Source organism: Quercus robur, chromosome 10 (genome assembly GCF_932294415.1).
Source record: "Quercus robur chromosome 10, dhQueRobu3.1, whole genome shotgun sequence".
Taxonomy (NCBI): domain Eukaryota; kingdom Viridiplantae; phylum Streptophyta; class Magnoliopsida; order Fagales; family Fagaceae; genus Quercus; species Quercus robur.
Window position 1 is genome coordinate 33,447,542 of NC_065543.1, and position 17,950 is coordinate 33,465,491.

Sequence of the window (17,950 nt, forward strand, 5' to 3'; positions counted from 1 at the left end):
GAGGTTCATAGTTCATATACCTCTTTACAAGGAGACACTGCCCTTATATGAGAAGGAAACGAGTACACAATTGCTCTCCTTGTATTTTTGAAGCTTCTTTCCTTGTTTTTGTCACCCAAAAAAAAAAAAAAATAATAATAATAAAAAAAAAAAGAAAAAAAAAAAAGAAGTGTCTTTCCTTGTCATTTTGTCTTCATATTATCAAAAACTAAGATAAGTATTAGTATAACTGTTTTTCTTTTTGATAATTTCAACAATATGGGAGATGACTGTAATCCCTATTTTTTCTCGTTAAATTATAAGATTTTTGGTTTTCTTAGTTTATTAAAGTTGTTAAATGTTGTTTTCTTGGCACTATCCATAATTATATCCAACATCACGTAATAATTGCAAATGAAAGTAGTTACTTTTAGCAAAATGAGAAATATTACGTTCATAACAGTTTCACAATAAATTATGAATGATAAGTTGTTGCTTATTTTAATTTGAATCCACCACTTTTTTTTTTTTTAGAGAGTTTCAACTTATGATGTCTACTCTGATAATAATTCTTTATTATCAGACTAAGACACTAATCAGTTTTAGGTGTAGGCGGAGATTAAACTCCAGATCTCTTATATAACTATCAGAGACTTTACCAGTTAAGTTAACTGAACCCACATTTGAATCCATCACTTAAATTATTTTTTTACCTACCTATTGGAACCTATATTTGAATCTACCACTTAAATTATTTTTTTATCTACCTCTAACAACTTATTAATTAAAATTTATTGTGAAAAATATTAGGTTCCATATCAAATTAGTTAACATTTTCAAAACCATATTGTCCTGGCTGAAAAGACAGTAGGGAGTAGTGAGTGCTGTCAAGTCTATCTTTATTGACTGATTTATTAGTGGTGGTCCTCTTATCAAAGCATTATTTTTGATGGATAAATATGAATTTTTTTCTTTTTTTATTTAACCAAAAACAGTAGGTTAAAATGGATATGAGAGATTTAAAATTTGTATTGTGTAGGTAAGAGTTAGGTATTTTTAGATATATATTACTGTAAGTTTTTTTTTTAAAAGTTGCTCTCCTCTCCTATGTATGTGTTAAAAATACTTATTTGATAATTATATTAATGTGGAGAGGGATTTGATCTTCAGGTCTCTTAATAACGTAGAGTCCACTTAATTACATAGATATTAACGAAGTTCAGACCTTTTAATATATATTTTTATTATAAAAATAGATTTTAAATTTTTTTATAATGATAAATAGCTTTTTAATGTATTAGAAATTATATTTTTTGTGAGAAAATATCTTAGAAATTAGAATAATGTTATCAGTTGTTGTGATTTTAAACTAAACTAAGGTTAGGTACCTTTTTCCAAAAAAAAAAAGCTAAGGTTAGGTAGTGCGTTTTTTTTCTTAAACTTCATTAAATTGGTAATTTAGTTTATATTTGGTATGTTGTGGTGTAATGGAATCAAGTAAAAAGACCCTTCTCAAAAAAAAAAGAAAAGAAAGAAGTAAAAAGACGGCCTTAGATCTTTTCCCCCCAAGTGAAATTGGAGAATATAATCTCATTAATTCACAGATTGGAGGAGAATTTTATTGGGCTAGATGGTCATTCACACAAATCAGGGCAGAATGTCCTTAGGCAGGATGCATGGTCATTGGTAAGACAACTTTATCTTCTTTTCTTCTTCTTTTTTCTCTCTTCTTTTTTTTTTTTTTTTTTTTTTCGGGTATAAATGGGAAATTTTATTTAATCAAAAAGATAGTTTAGGAAAGTACATAGTTTGTTGTAAAGCACTTTCCAAGAATGCCAACTTGACAAACGTACTTGAAATACTTTTCATACACAAAACTTGGGCAAAATTCATATACAAAAATTTCTGTCAGTTTACCTTATCTTAATAACCAAAGAAAGAAATAGTCATTGGCTAAAAAAAAAAGAAAAAAGAAAAAAGAAATAGTTATAGTCTCTTTCAAAATTTGTGGGAATCCCCTTTTGCCTATATTCTTGTTTGGTGGTGACACATAATTCCAAGAATTCAAATGATCATATGCATCCATATTTGATATTTCCATTAAACTTCATTTCCATGGCAATGTGGATTCCTTGAAAACAGCTGGATGTCTACAATTATAGAACATTCTCACAACTAAGGAATATTTATTGAATATTCAATAAAATGATAAAAATACCCTCATTTAATACCTCTCTCAAGAAGAATAAGAATATAATTCATTTGATGTAAACCCTTTCCTGTTTTTTATTTATTTATTTTTTTTTTTTTTAAGAAATAAACTAACTGCTAAAAACACACACTTTAATCATTTTCCCTTTTTTTTTGATAGGAAATCATTTTCCCTTTTTGAGTGTTGATGGAACAACTTTTTTTTTTTTTTTTTTTTTGGGGAGGGGGGGGGGGGGATGCAAGATATTTTATGCTATGTTCTAACTTCTTTTTTTATAGTTCTCTCATTTTTTCACATGTATGACATTAATACAATTCTGTAACCCATAACCTTACTAAACATGCTACTAATTAATGTCGCAAATCTCTTAATCTAGTGTGGATGGAGGATGTTCCTCCATACCTTCAAACTGCATTTCAAGCCAATTTGTCTTTTCTTTAATGAAAATCACAGCCTTATTCTCAAAAAAAAAAAAAAAAAAAAGTGTGTGATATTATTTTTATACCCACAATTGTTCAAGCATTGATTGATACCAACCCAAGATAGCCCACACTGTACTAGAAGAGAAATATAATATTTCAGTATCAGTTAATATTGGTGTACAGTTTTTCGGATTACCACTATTTATATACCTCAAACACACACACACACATATATATATATATATATATATATATTGTATGTATTTATTTATATGTTTATAAACATATAATTTGAAATCCACATTTTTTATAAACCCATATATAAGTCTAAGTGCATTATCCCAATCCAACAACTTAAATAACATGATTTATAAGTTTTTTTTAAAATAAAAAATTCAACAATTTGAATTAGTTTTATTGTACCGACATAAACATTAATACTGATCGAAATAATGGCAAAGCTGGGATTTACGTTAAGGGGACAAAATTTATAACTGACATACATATGTCTTTATATACTCATAGTCATATGTAGTGTATCCAAGACTATACTGTCCAAATCGAGGTGAGCCGAACTGGAAACCAACTGATCCGATCAATCAATTGGACGATAGGTCTTCAAATCCAGAGACCAATTAGATCAGTTGAATGGTGCTTCTACTCTTATGCAATTCATCTTCGACCAATTCCAACCGAAACCACCTTCAAGTCTCTGTTCTTGTCCTTCGATATTGTCGTTTTTCATAGATATAGCGACATCCCACCAGATATGGTGATATCTCTACCAAATTTGGAAAGGTCACAGACAGGTTTAGGGAGATAACAATCAAATGCAACGAGCCTACACCAAAGTTTGGAAGCGTAGTCACCACACACCAATGCCACCAACCTTTAAGTGGTCTTGACTGATCCTACCACTGGAACAATCGGTCTTTGGTGGTGATGACTTGTATTCCTCACGGTCGATGGTGGGTTCCACGATCCTAGACTCATCGTGGTTGGGTCGATTGGCAGGTTAACCCCAAACTCGACCCCGAGTTAGACTGTTATAATTATGAGTTTAACAAAAGCTGACTACTTTGAATTTAACCAAACTGACTAATGATTTTGGCATCTGATGGAGTTAACAACAATGGTTGGTATCGAATTCTTCCAACCAATGGGGTCTATGTGGTGGTCGAAGAAAAGTTATGAAAATCACACAATGGTTGGCTTTTCTTCAATACGAAGAGGATCATGGACATGCCTTCTTTTTGAATCCCTGTTGTCTTTATTGAATCCTCATGAAGGACAACATGTCTTAACACTTCATCCGTAATATTTTTCTTTGTTTGATGTGAGTAGTGAATTTGAGTTCAATCCATCTATTTGCTGCTTTTTCTTGAATCTAAGACATTTTCATGAAACCAATGATGTAGGTGACGTGGGAAAAATACTTCCAGCATTCACTGCGTTGACTGATGAATGTCCCTAGTTATATCTTTCTCTAATTAATTTTATTTGAACTCTTTGGTGTGCTATTATTAATGTTTTAAAGTACCAGTAAAATTTTGAGATGTTTTAGGCTTATATGGAGATGGTACGTCCCTAAATGTCTCACCAAATTTCTAAACAAATCAAATATAAGATTAAGAATAACTTTTTCCCTAGACATGCACAAGAGCATATTTTTAAGAATACCACGTTTGATTCTCAAAAAAAAATAAAAAAAATAAAAAAATAGAATACCATGTTTGATTCCTCAAATAAAATTATAGATAAAAGGAAATCCTTTGATCATTCCATTCTCCAACTAGTTGGCTTTTTGATATTGTGGTAAAAATGTTTTTCCACATTTTTACACCTCGTCCACACTACTTTTTCTGCCATTCCCATTGATGGCACAAAATATCCACTAGTCACTAGAGAGGTCTATCATTTTTTTCTATAGTTCTTCTCCTAATAACTAGATAAAATCTTAAAATATTTTTTTTATAATAATTATCATAAATAAATAAAAATTGAGAAAATTAAAAAGAAATTACCCAAAATCAACAAAATTTTTTGGGGACAAAACCACTGTAATTTAAAAAAGAAGTACTATTTTCATAAAAAATCGTAAATAGTAAGTTATTGTGAAAATATTATAAACATAACATTTCTTCAATTTAAAACAAGATTATTGTGTTCATTTATATTTTTTTTAATTATTGTGAAAATATTAAAAATACTACGACATTTTTACAACAAATTTTATGTAACAACTTGTTACTAGTGGGCAAAAAAATAATTTAATTGATAAACTCAGATTAAAACCATTGATATCGTGCAACCTAAATTTATTATAAAATTGTCAAAATTCTATATAAAAAAGATATTATAAAATTATTGTAAACTTACCATTTATCTGAAAATATCATGATATTTTGTAATCCGTATTTACTTTCTCTTCACCGTGGTTTTTGTCGTCAAGTGACCAGTCAGCAGGGCTGAACAGCTTTTTCACCGCACTCTTCTCTCAGGCTCTCTCACGCCATTCTCGTGCCCAGCGAGTCAGCGACTTTCCCTCACGTGACCACCGCTTGCTAAACATCACTATCCAGCGTGGCACCCCCTCTGTCCACGTGGCACAGACTCAACTATAAAAATAGCCCCCCCACCTTTCCTCTCCTCTCCCAAACTTTCTTTTCTTAGCAACCCAAACCAAACTTCTCTGAAAATAGCCAAAGCTAAGAGAGATAAAAACAGAAACCAAAAACAAAAACAAACAAAAATAAACAGAAACCAAAAACAAAAACAAACAAAAATTTTAGAGTGAGAAACAAAACCAAACAGAGAGAAGTTTCCCGAGAAAGTTTTGACAGAGATATGGCGACGCCGGGAGGTGTGGCGGTGCTACCGAATTCAGTGAACAAGGTCGATTCGCCCTCGTCTTCTTCTTCTTCGTCTACGAAAACTGTTGTTTGCGTGAGGAGCTCGGAGGTGAGCTCACCGATTCTGATTTTCTTGTTCTTTCACAAAGCGATTCGTAATGAGCTAGACGCGCTTCACCGATCTGCCATGGCCTTCGCCACGGGGAAGCGCACCGATATCAGGCCGTTGCTCGAGCGCTACCATTTTCTGCGATCGGTTTACAAGCACCACTCCAATGCTGAAGACGAGGTACATTTTCTTTGATGATTCGTTTTATCTGCCTTTTGTTTATTTGGTCGGAAAATGAATGACACAGAGGGAAAGTTTGGAGCCTGATATTTTGTCGTAATTTTTTTCTCAATGTATTTATATGATTTTATTAATATATATAAATAATTATTATTTTCTTTTCTATGTATATATTATACAGAAAATTGTATTGATATTGCTACCTTCAGCATTTTCAAAATTATCTATGTATATATAAATAATTATTATTTTCTTTTCTATGTATCAAAATTTTGTTTCTGGTTTTTCCTAATTCTGGACTTCTTTTATTTTTGGTAAAGAATAATTCGTCTCTTTGCAAAAGCGTTTTCTATTTTCAAAAAAAAAAAAAAAATCGTTACTGCAGTTTTGCTTTTCTGTTCGTTTGATTATTGTATTGATTTGTAATCTGAATATATATATATATATATATATATATATATATAAAACTCTTTGGATTATTTCAGTTTGTATCTTTTTCTGTTAAGCTACCTTAACAGAAAGAAGTTCCTATTCTGTTAACACCTACTTTAGTGTGTTTGCGTTTTTGGCGAATCACAACATAGCAGGAAAGATTTCCCGATTATTCTGGGTAGGCATCTCTGGAAAGATTCCCTGACTATTCTGGATAGGCATCTCTGTGTGTACGAGATTCTCCTTACTTTTTTTTTTTTTTTTTTGGTTTCTTATATTTTATTGAGGGAAATCTTGAAAAAAAAAAAGGAATCCGAGAAAATTCTCCAAAGTTCTTGGATGAAAAATCATATAACTTATCGAATATAAATGGACGTAGAATCGTTTTAACACTGTAGTGGTTAATTTTGTCCACCTCTAGATAGTGGTTCATCCAAATTTTCCAAAAAGGTGCATCGATGAACAGTAGCAGAGATAGGATCTTAGTCAAAGTGTGTGAAGACTAAAATACAGGAAAAGTAAATTGGAAAATTTTAATTAATATAAGTAATAAAATAAATAAATTTTTTTAACGTAATGTATTTTTAACTTATATCTCTCTCTCTCTCTCTCGATGTGATAATCATTCATCGGTTGATCTCCCATTGGATGTATATTAACCTTTTAACAAAACTTGCTGTTGGAAACGCCCTTGCAATTGGTAGAATAGATAAATCTTTTTTTTTTTTTTTTCTTTTCATAATTAAATTCTTTCCTTGAGCGCATGTCAAGGATACATGTCTGAAGCTTGTATCCAAGACAGCATATTCAAATGATTCAAAAATCATTTGGAGAAACTGAGCAAGTTGAATTACTTTCTTCTTGTTAAGTTCATCAAAAAGACCAATCTAGAAGTATTAAAAGTATGATAATGAATCAACAGATTTTCAAAAAGAAAATCCTAAAAGAATATCTCTGGTATTGTGGAATGATTTTTTTGTTTTTTCAAAAATTGTGTACCACTTTGAATTTTTTTCTTCAAATAATTTCAATGGAGGGCCCACTAGCCTTGTTCAATCCGTTTTTGGTAGACAAATCCTAGTAATTGATATGTTGACATATACATACATTATATTGATTTTTGGAATGCTAAGTTTTAACCTAGGTAAGCATCTATAGGAAAATCATTCTTATAAACAGCTGTTATCATCTAAATCATTCTTATAAACAGCTGTTATCATCTAAATCAAAATAATATATTATTGATGGCAATAAAGTCTTGATTTTTACTTGTAGAGTATGATTATGCAGTATTCCCTATTGGAGTTTCTCCATTGCATGACATTTTTATGGTTCTATAGGCTGCAATGGGACATCTAAGGCCATAAAATCTTATTTATAAAATCTAAAATTTCACCAACTGCCACTTGCTTGCTGTTTTTGTGTGAAGTGACATTAGGAAAACTCTAATTCTTGAGGTCGTCCTAAAGACAAATTTTTATAATAATAATAAATTGTTGTCATTATTATTATTATTATTATTATTATTATTAATAAGATGGTTACCAAATCTACTATGATTCATTGCAACATTTTAATGATGGAACACGATCACCTCCGTTTCACTTGAAATGGAGACATTCCATTTCATGGTTAAGATTTTATTTCGTGTATATACTTTCACTTCTCAAATGATGTAGCACTAGATACACCTTTAGATATGTATTATCAAATCTAAACCATGAGATGGATCAATTTCAAATGGAGTGGATCCTTTTACATGGATGATGTGACTTTGTCTTTATCTTTTGTTATGCTATATATAAAAGTGGTCATGGCATGATATCCTAAAACTGCAGGTAATCTTTCCAGCTCTTGATATACGTGTGAAGAATGTAGCACAAACGTATTCCCTTGAACACAAGGGTGAAAGTAATCTTTTTGATCACCTATTTGAGCTACTAAATTCTTGCACACAAAATGATGAAATTTTTCCAAGGGAATTAGCTTCCTGTACAGGAGCTCTACAGACATCAGTTAGCCAGCACATGGCTAAGGAAGAGGAGCAGGTACAGCTTTATTTGCTGCTTTTTGCATTCTGGTTTGTGTATTCAGACTCTTGTTTGAGTAAACTTTTGTACTGATAATAGTTTTGGACCATTCATGAGATGAAAATCAGTGTTTAAAAGCTGTGATATCCAATAGGGGTACAATATATATATATATAATTGCAATATATAGTTTCTACACATGATAAGGTACAAGAGGTGTACCACTTCCAGCCAAAAATAAATAAATAAAATCTGTAGCTGCGTGTGGAGTGATGGTGGGAGAGCACTAGGGCATATTTTATCAACCCAACAATTCGAAGTTTTGGCATCCAATCATTCTCTTACTGGTGGTTCACATACGTTGCATTTGGTTATCAAGTGCATGCCTTACAGAAAATATACTAGATCTGTTTCTGTGGACTGTGGAGAGAAAAAAACCACGTATAAAGTTTGTCGTTTCATTTTCCAAGATTGATTTTGGAGTTGAATATTACTTTATATGTCTGTGTCCGACTTATTTAACCCTCTTATTATCATTATGCAGAGCTGACATTGTTTGGGCAGTTATTAAGGACCATCTTTTCATGTGAAAGCCACAAACACTCACATTGGTGGTAATCCCCATCCCTTTACCAGCAGAAAAATGCCACGAATAATTTGAAGACCCAACTTAAAATTTCTCATTTTGCAAACACCAGTCTACAATATCTAGTTGATGGGACTTTGGAAGACTTTTAAAGTACTATACATGGCAAATATATACCCATGCACATTTGTGATTGAATTTGTGAAACTCCAAAATCTTTGATATAGTAGCTGTCTCTTTAGGATAGGATTCATAGTTAGCCACAGCATTGAAACTCCTTGAAAACTGTCTATATTGCCAGAAATGGCTACTTTCTTAATGAAATGTTAATCTCAGCAAGTTTTATAAAGAAAATAATAAATTTTATTATATATAGGTAGATAGATAGATAGGAGAGATTTAATTTTAAGATTGAAGAGATCAAGGTTTTCAGCATTTTGAGGGTTTCTTTTTTGGGGGAGGGGGGGACAATTTTGTTTTTTAAAGGGCTCTAAGAGGGTGTTGCACAAGTTCAGATAAGTATTCAAGAGAGGACCGCCAAAAAAGGAATGGAAGTAAGCTGATATCCATGGAGATCAAGATTTGTTGCCATGTCCTTGTTGTGTCATTTGCTGCATTGCATGCTTGAATAGTGTGTCCTATCACCTATGACTGGGAATATGTGTCAATATTGTCAAGATATTGACATATATTCCCTTCAAATGTATTTAAGCCATAGGGCTGAGAGTAATTTCTTACCAACATTAGCGTAGAAATAATGTCAACTCTTTAAATATCTCTTTACCCATATATATATATATATATATATTCCTGTTTTTCTTTTAATCTGTTTTTCTTTCATTATGCTAGGTCTTCCCCTTGGTTATTGAAAAGTTTTCGCTTGAAGAGCAGGCATCTTTGGTCTGGCAATTCTTGTGCAGCATTCCAGTGAATATGATGGCAGAGTTCCTTCCATGGATTTCAACCTCCATTTCACCTGATGAATATAAGGATCTATGGAAGTGCTTAAACAAGATAGTCCCAGCGGAAAAGCTTCTTCAAGAGGTGAATTTTCGGTTTCAGAGCATTTAATTATTTCTGTATATGATTTGCTAGGTACATTTGTCTGAGGACAACTCTTGGCTATTGAAGGTCATTTTTACCTGGGTGGAAGGGAGGAGCAGCACTAACACAGCTGGAAGTTATGTAGACAATCCTCAACTCCGAAGTTGCCTAGATTCTAATGCAAGCACATTGGCTTCTCAACTAAAGAAAGTAAACTGTGCTTGTGAGTTTACCAGGACTGGGAAAAGGAAATATCTAGAGTCAGTTACTGATGTTTCAGAGACCACTGGAACACATCCAATAAATGAAATATTGCTCTGGCATAATGCTATTAAAAGAGAGTTGAATGAGATAGCCAAGGAGGCTAGGAAGATACAACTTTCTGGAGATTTCACTAATCTATCAGCTTTCAATGAGAGGTTGCAATTTATTGCTGAGGTTTGCATCTTTCACAGGTATCCACTTATCATTTTATCATGCAGCTGACATATTAGGGTACTAGGTCTTTACTTTAATGTAATGAAAGCTTCATTTTCTTTTTTTGGGTGTGCATGGGGGTGGGGTAGGGGGTAGGGATTGTGTTTATAAATATCAATGTGTTTACTGCTCTAGTTACTGTCAGGACCTCTGTTTCTTCATTCTCTTCTGTGGCGCCCGCCCCCCCCCCCCCCCCCCCTTTTTTTTTTTTCAATGCTCCCTCATTATTGGGTGCTAATTATGCTGGTATAATCCTTTTTTGGCATGTTTATTCCAAATTTTCAACTATAAAGATGTCAATAGAGGGACAAGGGAAAATTAGAAAGAAAACAATGCTCAAGCCAAAGTTCCATTTAAAGAATGATCTACTACCTCTGATGGTGTAATTGTCTGCACTCCGGAAGTAATCTTCTGTATGATTGTCAATAATCTTTCCATTGGTAATTTGATTCAGAACTGCTCTGACTCATTCATATGTTCACCATGAAACTAAAATATGACCTACTTTTGCTTTTTTTTTTTTTTTTTTTGTGCCAGAGGTTTGCTGGAGTGGAAGTTTAATAATTGGCACTGCTGCAGCACAATAATTTACCCCACTTTTCTTCATCTGGTTGCAGTATTGCTGAGGACAAGGTTATATTTCCCGCAGTAGATGGAGAATTTTCTTTTTTCCAGGAGCATGCAGAAGAAGAAAGCCAATTCAATGAGTTTAGGTATTTGATTGAAAGTATACAAAGTGCAGGAGAAACCTCAACTTCAGCTTCTGAGTTTTATGCAAAATTATGCTCACATGCTGATCATATTATGGAAACTACACAGCGGCACTTCCACAATGAGGAAGTTCAGGTGAGTTCCCTATGGATGTAATAAGCTATTCTGGGGATGCTTGGTAACTGCTGTGAGTTTATGCAGCAATAATTGTAGTAATTGGGCCTTTGTGGAAGTTAAGCAGTATGATAATACATGACAGTGATCAGTAGCTCATGGGAGGTTGATAAAATGCATTTTATGTTCCTGTTTCTAACAAAAGATGGTATCTGAAGCCTTACCATTATTCAGTAAATGGCTTAATCAGGGTTGCATGACTAGAAACTTATAATACTAAACATCCCCATTGACTCTTTAAGATCTCTGCTGACCTACCCACATATCTAGGTTCTTCCACTTGCTCGAAAGAACTTCAGCATCAAAAGACAGCGAGAACTTTTGTATCAAAGCTTATGCGTGATGCCCTTGAAATTGATTGAACGCGTCTTGCCATGGCTGGTAGGATCATTGACTGAAGATGAAGCTTGCAAATTCCTCGAAAACATGCAATTGGCAGGTTCTACATCTGTTTCCTATATAGTTGCTTCTAGAAAGAATATTAAACAAATAATATTCAACAAATTTATAATTACATAGTATAAACCTGACAATGAGTGGTTCTTTAATTCAGCTCCAGCACCAGATAAAGCTCTGGTAACCCTCTTTTCTGGTTGGGCTTGCAAGGCTCGTAACCAAGGATTGTGCTTGTCTCCAAATGCAACTGGTTGCTGCCCTGCTAAAACTTTTGCTGATATTGAAGAAAATTTTAATAGATCATCCTGTGCACGTGCTTCCACATTGTCTGCTAAAGACAGCCCAATATCAGCTGAAGCAGATGCAATCAAAAGGCCATTCAAACATAATGTATCAGTGTTATGCAGGAATGGCAATGCTCCTGACCCACCTTCAAAGACTTTCAATGTCCAGAAACAATGTTGTAGTGATCAAACTTGTTGTGTACCTGGTTTAGGTGTAAACAATAATAATCTAGGGTTGGGTTCTCTTTCTACTGCTAAGTCTTTACGTTCCTTGTCTTTCAGCTCTTCTGCCCCATCTCTTAACTCCAGTCTTTTTGTCTGGGAAACAGAAAATAGCACTTCTGATATTGGTTGTGCAGAACGACCGATTGATAACATATTTAAATTTCATAAAGCCATACGCAAAGACTTGGAGTATTTAGACATTGAATCTGGAAAGCTTAGTGACTGTGATGAGACATTCTTTCGGCAGTTCATTGGAAGATTTCATCTGTTGTGGGGCTTATATAGAGCTCATAGTAATGCTGAAGATGATATTGTGTTTCCAGCCTTGGAATCCAAGGAAGCACTTCATAATGTGAGTCACTCATACACACTAGACCATAAGCAGGAAGAGAAATTTTTTGAAGATATATCTTCTGTTCTTCATGAGCTTTCACAACTTCTTGAAAGCTTGCAGAAGGCACATAAGACACAGGATTTAGCTGGAAATAACATTGGATTTTCTTCTGCCCATGGTAGTGATTCTGTTAGGAAGTACAACGAGCTAGCTACTAAGCTTCAAGGAATGTGCAAATCAATAAGAGTGACATTGGATCAGCATATTTTCAGGGAAGAACTTGAGCTGTGGCCATTGTTTGGCAGACATTTCTCTGTGGAGGAGCAAGACAAAATAGTGGGTCGCATAATTGGGACTACAGGTGCTGAAGTGCTACAATCGATGTTACCATGGGTAACTTCTGCACTTACTCAGGATGAACAGAACAAAATGATGGACACATGGAAACAGGCAACCAAAAACACAATGTTCAATGAATGGCTTAATGAGTGTTGGAAAGGAAGTCCAGGGTCAACTTCAGAGACTGAAACATTGGAAACCATCACCTATCAAAGAGGTTTTTATTTTGTTACTGCTGAGAACTGCATAGTTTCAAGTTCACATGTTTATATGTTTATTGTTGTTCTTGTGCTCAGTCATGTGTCAAGTGCAAATTTTTTTTGGTGTAATGGCTTGAACTGATTTCAATGTTTTCTGTTCTCGGTATAGAATATCAAGAAAGTCTGGACCAGAGTGATCAGATGTTCAAGCCTGGTTGGAAGGATATTTTCCGTATGAATCAAAATGAGCTTGAGTCAGAGATCAGAAAGGTTTATCAGGACTCGACTCTTGATCCTAGGAGGAAGGCGTATCTTGTTCAGAATCTTATGACTAGGTTAGCTCAAATGCTAATAATCTATTTAGAGATTTTCAAATAGGTTTTATTCATATTCAGTCTGATATAAATAACCAGTTCATGGAATCTTAAAGTGCTTCATCTCTTGGTCACGAATCATTGATTATTATTACTTCCTGGTTCATTTTTAGTCGTTGGATAGCAGCTCAGCAGAAGTTGCCAAAATCAGTAGCTGGGGAAACTTCTAATGGTGAAGATGTGGAATGCTCACCATCATTCCGAGATCCTGAGAAACGAGTGTTTGGGTGTGAGCATTACAAAAGAAACTGCAAACTGCGTGCTGCTTGTTGTGGCAAGTTTTTTACATGTAGATTTTGCCATGACAATGTGAGCGATCATTCTATGGATAGGTGATATTTTTTACGTATTTTGCTTACCAAGAAAATAGAAAAAGAAAAAAAAAAGGAGCAATCATTCATTTCTGATGTTCTGTTTTATAATTGCAGGAAAGCAACATCAGAAATGATGTGCATGCGTTGCTTGAACATTCAAGCAGTTGGGCCAATATGTTCGACACCTTCATGCAATGAATTTTCCATGGCCAAGTATTATTGCAATATATGTAAATTTTTTGATGATGAAAGGTACACGAGTTCTTATTGGAAATTTAAGATTCTAACTTAATAATTATAAAAAGCATTTAAATTCAGCCAGCTAAAAAAACCAAAAATTACAATGGTGTTAAAGTACAGTGGAATCATTCTCTTTTATCCTTTTCTCTGTAATTTTTGGATAAAAGATGAAGAGATTTCCGGAAACTAATATAAAGAATGTTCTTTTGTTCATATCTGTGTCTTTTCTTCCCTTTTAAACTTATACAAAAATGCTTTACACAATGGTTGGTACAAAAAGGTTTACTGGGCTAAACTATCCTGGCCTAAGAGCTTATAAGTGGATACAAAATAATGTAAATATTGTTTGTAACTTAAATGGAAAATTGAGAATTAAAATTATTGTTCACATTAACGCTAGTGACTTCAGTTGATAATTATTTTTTGTGAAAAACAACAATTGAGCTGTGTAATTTGATTTCTCAAACCTTGGCTTTTAAATTTTGGGGTTCATTACACTGTGTGCTTGTACAAAAACAGTGACTTATTTTGCTTGCTTTAGGACTGTATATCACTGCCCATTCTGCAATTTATGCCGTCTTGGGAGAGGTCTTGGAATAGATTATTTTCATTGCATGACATGCAATTGTTGCCTGGGAATAAAGTTAGTGAACCACAAGTGTCTGGAGAAAAGTTTAGAAACAAACTGCCCAATCTGCTGCGACTTCTTATTCACATCAAGTGATACAGTCAGAGGTCTACCTTGTGGTCATTATATGCATTCAGCTTGCTTTCAGGTCTCTGTCTATCCCACACTTTTGTTCTGCCAAACTGTCCTTTTTGACTTTTTCATCTTTTTTGTCTGTCCTGAAAAGAATTGGATAGAAGTGGTTGATTTTAATCTCAAACCTTGTTTTGTTCTCTTAGGCATACACTTGCAGTCATTACACTTGTCCAATCTGCAGCAAATCTTTAGGAGATATGGCGGTAAGAGAACTTTTCCCCCTTTTAATTACCACCTGACTGAGGTTTCTATTATTAATATGTTAAAAATGTATTTATCTGGTATATGGTGCTGAAATTGTTGACCTGTTGGTTACTTGGGGAAAACATGGCAATGAATGAAGTTCTGTTCCTATTTTAGAATTGGATTCTTCGTTCTTTCAATCTTCAAGAAACAAGAAGTTAATTTCTCCAATTAGCATATTTTACAATATTGTTACTATCGCTCTTTTAACAAATTTACCCTTAATTGTTATCAAGAATGAGTATACATTTATATTGATCTCAGCACTAACATGGTGCTGTGTTCACAAGCCGATTCAACTTTTCTTCCATGTGGATGTCTAGTAGGATAATTTATCTGAGACTTGTATAAGAACTTTTTGTATTTCTTGCAGATGGTAAATGTATACTTGATATATTAGTACAAAAGGTGATGAAAATGTCACACGCACATGCTCATGTATGTGTGCATATATGTATATAAAATAGAACAGCTCCCATGTCAGCACTAGAATTTTTTTAATATATTTATATATTATTATCATCATTCATGGCATTATTTGCATTTAAGGATGTAACGCATCAATAAGCAAGTCAGTTTCAGTTTCTACCATACAGAGTCTATAATTCATCAGTGTCAATAAATAGGGCTCATTAATCATTGTGTCAAATTTCTGTACTGTATTCAATTTAATGTAATATCTGATAATCCATTGTATGTTACAATTTTGCGTTAGAACTATAAAATTAATTCTCTTTTTGACTTTCATCCCTTTATTAATCTGATATTGTTTTGAGTGTTTCTGAATAGTATATAGTATGGTTCTGCATAGGCACAGTGTTTTGTGTGGGGAAAAAAAGATTCTCAAAGGTGCTTTGTCATGTACCTGCAGAAGAATATCAGAAGCATCTTACTTCAGTCTTTTCTATACCAACTTAGTGCTTTTTAAAATAAAAAATAAATTCTTATAACCAAAATGCCAACTCAGGTCTACTTTGGCATGCTTGACGCATTGTTGGCGGCTGAGGAGCTTCCAGAGGAATATAGGGATCGTTATCAGGTACCCCTGCTTCTAAATCTTACACACACATAAACATGGATGTAGATAAACACACACACACACACACACACACACACACACACACACATATAGAGAGAGAGAGAGAGAGTAAAAAAATGAGAGCGAGTGAATGAGATAAAACTGTTGCATTTAGTTCTACAGGGAGACTGATAATCAGATTCCTTTGGAAGGGAAGGATAATGACTTTAGCTCTGTCTTTATGGAAGTCATTCATGTGCTGGAAAGATTTTATTTGTTTGGAAGTATCATTTTTCTTTTTAATGATGTTTGGCAGCAAGTTTATCTCCAGTCCATGTGATTTGCAATTTTAGACGATCTTGATTTAGTTGGCCTTCTAGAGTATACCATGCTTTACCTTAGTATGCAAAGACTTTTCTTACAACATCAGATTTCCTTTTTACACTTTTTGTCCAGTTTGGAGGGTACACTTGGATCGCAAAGTCTTAGAAATTTGAAGCAAATCTTATTATAACTTTTTTTCTTAACTCCAATAATATAAATTTTCAGACAGTTCAAATTAGTTTGGAATTAAGGTTTAGTTGAGTTGAATTTTCAGAAAAATGAACTGGTAGACACACCTCATACAACTTGTGTGATGCATCATTATGATAATGAAAGAGGTTCCATCTAGCAAATTTAATTTACATTCTGTTTACAGCTCCTGGTCTAAATGCTAACTAAAATGTTCATATGGCCATCCAGGATATACTCTGCAACGACTGTGATAGAAAGGGCAGCTCTAGCTTCCACTGGTTGTATCATAAGTGTGGATTTTGTGGATCATATAACACCCGAGTGATCAAGAGTGAGTTGACAGTTTGCCCCACTTCACACTAATGAGAGGATCCCTTTTCCTCTTGAAGAATGTCATGTATACATAGTAGTTTGTAAATACTTGTTTGTATAGCCAATCAAATTTTCCCTTACCAGGAAACTGGTTATTACTGATTCCTACATCTGATAAGCAGTGAAGGACATTGCTTTTATAGAAGCCACCTAAAGGTCCACTTGTTTGGAAGATGCGTCTCCAAGAATTGAGATTTGAGACAACTACAAGAGATAATTACATTAATATGTTCAACCCCGAGGGATTGACCTAGTAGTTCTCTAGGTCTCATGTATACACAGTAGTTTGTAAATACTTGTTTGTATAGCCAATCAAATTTTCCCTTACCAGGAAACTGGTTATTACTGATTCCTACATCTGATAAGCAGTGAAGGACATTGCTTTTATAGAAGCCACCTAAAGGTCCACTTGTTTGGAAGATGCGTCTCCAAGAATTGAGATTTGAGACAACTACAAGAGATAATTACATTAATATGTTCAACCCCGAGGGATTGACCTAGTAGTTCTCTAGGTCTCATGAGATTCATGAGGTTTTGGATTCAAAACTTCTAACCAGCATTTTGGAATGTGTGTGGGTTGGGGGCAATTACACGCACCTAGGAGAATAATCAAAGTCCTCAAAGAGCTTTGGACAGTAACATTAGCCAAAAAAGGAAATTGCATTAATATGCAGCCACTAGTAGTATATATACTACTTTTTCTCTTTGCTCTTTCATCTTACAGTAAAAATTTTCTCCTAACCAGAAATGTGAATTTTGTTCAATTCTTTTTACATTTTTCCTCTATTGTCTAGAAATTTACTCCTATATATAATGTCACAAATTTACTATGAATTTCCTACTAAAAATGGGCCTTTTATGAACACCAAGTCAAAAAATGCAAAAAAAATCGTACTGTAGTCTCAATGATGGTTAACATTTGTTAATATCCATTGTTGATACCTATTTTTGCAAATTTTCATCCAACAGCCCATGAGGTGAAAAGCCCAAAAAAGCCCTTAAAGATGGGTTAAAGTATGAGCAAAGATATAGTAATCGGGCCATATTTTAAATGTCCAAAGAGAAGATAATGCATAAATAAGGTCTAAGTGATGGCCTAAAAAAGATGAGTATTTTGATAATAA

At 33.7% G+C, this 17,950-nt stretch overlaps 1 protein-coding gene across 2 annotated transcripts; it reads left to right on the top strand.

Moving 5' to 3' along the window:
* The first annotated feature begins 5,271 nt into the window (after nucleotides 1-5,271).
* Nucleotides 5,272-17,599, top strand: LOC126703672 (zinc finger protein BRUTUS). 2 transcript variants are annotated; one of them, XM_050402722.1, is made up of 14 exons: nucleotides 5,272-5,754; nucleotides 8,025-8,234; nucleotides 9,652-9,846; nucleotides 9,934-10,301; nucleotides 10,941-11,169; nucleotides 11,479-11,647; nucleotides 11,762-13,003; nucleotides 13,156-13,321; nucleotides 13,474-13,692; nucleotides 13,789-13,926; nucleotides 14,456-14,690; nucleotides 14,821-14,880; nucleotides 15,888-15,959; nucleotides 16,683-17,599. In XM_050402722.1, the coding sequence occupies exons 1-14, from the start codon at nucleotides 5,461-5,463 to the stop codon at nucleotides 16,815-16,817; spliced, it is 3,732 nt and encodes a 1,243-aa protein (XP_050258679.1). In that variant the 5' UTR covers nucleotides 5,272-5,460; the 3' UTR covers nucleotides 16,818-17,599. The 2 variants fall into 2 exon arrangements, 1 of the variants encoding a protein (XP_050258679.1); XR_007648155.1 differs by lacking the exons at nucleotides 14,821-14,880; nucleotides 15,888-15,959; nucleotides 16,683-17,599 and having other exon boundaries at nucleotides 13,474-13,669; nucleotides 14,456-14,604.
* Nucleotides 17,600-17,950: the final 351 nt, after the last annotated feature.